The sequence below is a fragment of the Lupinus angustifolius genome, chromosome LG08 (assembly GCF_001865875.1).
Source record: "Lupinus angustifolius cultivar Tanjil chromosome LG08, LupAngTanjil_v1.0, whole genome shotgun sequence".
NCBI classification, from domain to species: domain Eukaryota; kingdom Viridiplantae; phylum Streptophyta; class Magnoliopsida; order Fabales; family Fabaceae; genus Lupinus; species Lupinus angustifolius.
In genome coordinates this window covers 4,183,390-4,187,508 of record NC_032016.1, presented here as the reverse complement: position 1 = coordinate 4,187,508, position 4,119 = coordinate 4,183,390, and the positions used below count along the sequence as shown (strand labels likewise).

The following is a 4,119-nucleotide window of genomic DNA, read 5'->3' as shown; positions in this document are numbered from 1 at the left end:
TCAAAACAACAATATAATAAAAGAGTAAATGTGGCACATACTAGATGTTTGATGAAGTTAAAACCATTCTTTTAGGGACTTTATTTTGGATTTCACAAATGCATGTACCAAAAACAGACCTCAACCCTGCATAGAACATTTCCAGGTCTATCTTTCCTAACTGGGGGCTTTGAACAAATACAAGAGTAGTTGTTAATAGTAATCTAATCTAGAAAAATTTGATCCAAGGAAAGTGTAGATGACATTTCACTATTGACAAGTAATCTAAGGCCAGCTTTAAGTTCTGGTATACCATCTCCCAAAACAGCACACACAGGAAAGATGGTAGCACCTTGAACCCTTCTCTGTAACTCTTCATAAACTTCCTCTGCACCTTCCTCATCGGTCTTATTTGCCACTATCAACGATGGCCGATTGGATAAGCCATCCTGGTGGTACTCAAGCTCTAGAATTAAGTCTTTCAGCTGTTCCCATGGTGGAATTCCCTTCCTTCCATCTAAAGCAGCAGCCAAGTCTACTACATAAACCAGAACCTTCGTGCGCTCTATGTGGCGCAGAAATGCATGTCCGAGTCCACGATTTTGGTGTGCACCCTTTATAAGTCCAGGAATATCAGCCACGGTTATTGAGAAATCATCATAGTTCAGATTCCCTAAATTAGGCCTAAGAGTTGTGAAGGCATAGTGACCAACAGCAGGCTTAGCCCTTGAGATAGCCCCAAGTAGAGTGCTTTTACCAGCATTCGGCATTCCAACAAAGCTTACATCAGCAATGCTCTTGAGCTCTAATATAAGAACGGTCTCGGAACCAGGCACGCCTCCACTTAGGGAGGAGTGATCACTGTCAGAGTCCTCAAGATCTGATTTGTCTTGATAGGTCCCTGCCTTTGTAGCCATAGTCTTCCTTAAATCTTTCGACATAGATACGTTGCCCAGACCACCCTCTCCTCCACGAGCAATGATAATTTGTTGACCTTCTTCGGTTAATTCTGCCACACTGTATTGTATCTCTTGTTCCTCTCCTATATCCTCTGTACCAAATTTGGGAGTGTCGTCCGTAATGGAAAGTTGGGAAGATATATCTGTTTGTGCAAATTGTCGTGATTTTAAAGATTTCTCAACCTTTGTTTCAGCAGCTTGTGATGTGGAGCAGCCAGTAGGATGTCTTCCTTTGGCTTCGGCTTTGCCACTTGTAGCATTGGATAAAGAACTATCAACAGGGTCAGAAAGATCTTCAGCAAGTGCACCCGGAATATCCCAAGGATCTACATCTGTTGACGATGCAATTTTGACCACAGAAGGAATATCACCGCTAAGCAGATGAAGTACAGTGCCAACCGGTACATGAACAACCTACTAAAGTATATGATTTCGGAATGAACTCACAGTTCTGCATTGCAGATGCCATACAAAAGGAAAGAAAATTTTCAAGCATTTTACAAGGAAAAAGAACCAGTAAAGACCGATTACCTTGTCAGCACCCCTGGTTCCTATCTTATTCTTTGATAACCCTTGTCCTCCTTTCTCAGCTATCTATGGGGCAAGATTAATATCACTAACCTTTTGGACATGAAAATTTCATAATTTCACATAAATTTGGTACAAGGTATAAGTGCATACTAGGTGATGCTGCAAACCACTAAAATCCCAAACTCTGCGAGAGCATTCCAAAATCACATCACCGCCTCTACCACCATTGCCACCTACATTAAACACAGTTATCAAAATAGCATAGCCATCAACTCCAGTGAACTCCATCCATATTTCTTATCAACAATCTGATAAAAGTATTAGTGATAACATATTTTAACTGTGGAATAAATACATTAATAAAATAGATGCCTTTTCATGTAATAACCAGCATAACTATAAAGGTATATACAATATAAAGAGTAGAGAATGTACCGTCAGGTCTGCCATGGCGATCACGTTGGCTACGGCGAAAGCTGAAACAACCACCACCTCCATCACCTGCTTTTGCAAATATCTTAACCCTGTCTCTCATTTTCCTCTCCTACAAGCCCCAAACCCAAGCACAATGCTTAGAAACAGAAAAAAAATCGGAATATTTATGCAGTATAATTATGCAATTGATGGAAAAACAGGAGGGACGAACCTGCAAAGGAGCAAGCTTAGACATGTAGCGCGGAGTATGTGAGTGACAAGAATGAAGAGTAAAAGAGCATCTAGATATACATGTTTGTGCATGTCGAATGGCTCTTGCTTGAAAGACCAACATTTGTGGATGTTGATTTAGTTAATGGCTCAATAAAATGGTAACTTGTTGGAGTGGAACCAGGTTAGTCCTTTACAGTGTGTTGAAGCTTCAGACCTTCCAAAAGAAATGCACAAGAAAGTGGAAAATGTGTATAAGAACAATACCAAGGATGTTATTTCCAATATAATAATTTTGTTATAGGATTTCTCCTTGTGGAATTTTCTCAAGCAGGTATAATGCATAACTCATTACTATTTATTTAACACTTAAACACCTACTAGTCTACTACAAAAGCATCGATGAACCAACAACTAGCAAAAAAACAAAACTAAATAGAATAGACTTGAATAACAGATGAAAAAAAAGGGAGAAGGTTAAGAAACAAAGACAAGACTCACAACAAAACTAAATGCAACATAACTGTAACCACAACTATATTTTTAAAACATTGCAAATGTCTAACACATAAGGTTCAATCAAATCTAACACAATATGATCATATTCTCTTCATCAACTTCCAATTGGCAAGCCACACATCGACATGTAAATTCCAAAACAACTATACATGGTCAAACTACTTTAATGTCATAAACAACAAACAAATCCAACTTGCAGAACAGGACATCTAATATAAAAATAAAATACAACTTTCGTCTAGATTCTTCTTACCACATTTATGTATATAGTTCAAGTGTAATCTAAAATGAACTGGATTGTTATTGAACTTGATTCTTTGAAGACTGAGGAATTCACTAAAAGTAAATATACATCACAATGTATATTTGCTAGAAAAGATATAGGTCCGTCAGAATCCATTTACTCCCTCTACATTTCCATGAGGGCAACAACATCAATTGCACTTCTAAGTACCCTTATAAGTTCAAAACTTTTTTTCCTTATAATAACCGCATAAGGGTCTGTGTGCGAGTTGGGTATGGGAGGAGAAGGCGAAGTCATTAAAAAGAGTTGTCAGTCTGAAGTCTTCTCCTTCCCTTCATTCCCCTCCAAAACCTAACTCACAAACAAACCCAAAGGGTCGTTTGAAAGAGCATATTTGGGTTTTCAAGAACAACTTATTAAAATATATTTTCTATGAAATCTTCCAACGAGTTCTTAACTAAGCTTCTAACATATTTTAACATGATCAGTGTGCTTTTAGTATGAATAAGATAGTAATGGTAAAGAATAGAAAAAATAAATGTAAAACAGATAAAATAAAAAATAAAAAAAAATAAGAATGGGCTAGGATATAGAAATTACAGAAATGGTGGTGCTAAAGGTAGAGGCAGAGGCAAGCAGTGATGAAGCCGACGTTGGATGGTGATATATGTGGCGCAGCGGTTTTGGCTGGCGACGGAGAGGTGTCGTTGAGGATGGCGTAAGATGGGGCACGCTGAGAAGCGGCGCAGTGAGAACAGTGGAAAGGTAAGAAAGTTTCTGGAGTTAGAGGAGAGTTTAATTTTTTTGGGGACAATATTGATTGTGAAATTTTATTTTATTAAAAAGTGATGTATAAAGGAGTAAAATTTGGGATCTGGGTACCGGGTATGCAGAAATTCATATTATATTTTTTCTGCCAATTTTTACGTTTAATGGTATCTCAAAAAACTAACATAAAAATCAAAAAATTTAAAGATGTCACAATTTAGTTGTAAAAATCTTATTATTATTAGAAAAATGTTTTCAAAATTTTCTACATCGTCAATTTGGTGGTTAATACACATAGAAATGATATATGAAGTTAGTGATCTCTTAGCTTATTAGAACTTATTTGTATCCAAAAAATTGTATCTTTTATAGCCCAGTCATATTGCAATCCATAAAAGACCTTAGTGATTCATAATCTATATTATTCTTGATTAATCATGAAATAATACCATATTTGACTCTATTGCATGCTTA

At 36.9% G+C, this 4,119-nt stretch overlaps 1 protein-coding gene across 1 annotated transcript; it reads right to left on the bottom strand.

Moving 5' to 3' along the window:
- On the bottom strand, positions 1–3,683 carry LOC109354853 (probable GTP-binding protein OBGM, mitochondrial). Its single transcript, XM_019597633.1, has 6 exons — positions 3,478–3,683; positions 2,116–2,331; positions 1,905–2,013; positions 1,620–1,702; positions 1,470–1,532; positions 1–1,352 (listed from the first exon to the last, which is right to left on the bottom strand). The coding sequence occupies exons 2-6, from the start codon at positions 2,236–2,238 to the stop codon at positions 204–206; spliced, it is 1,527 nt and encodes a 508-aa protein (XP_019453178.1). The 5' UTR covers positions 2,239–2,331; positions 3,478–3,683; the 3' UTR covers positions 1–203.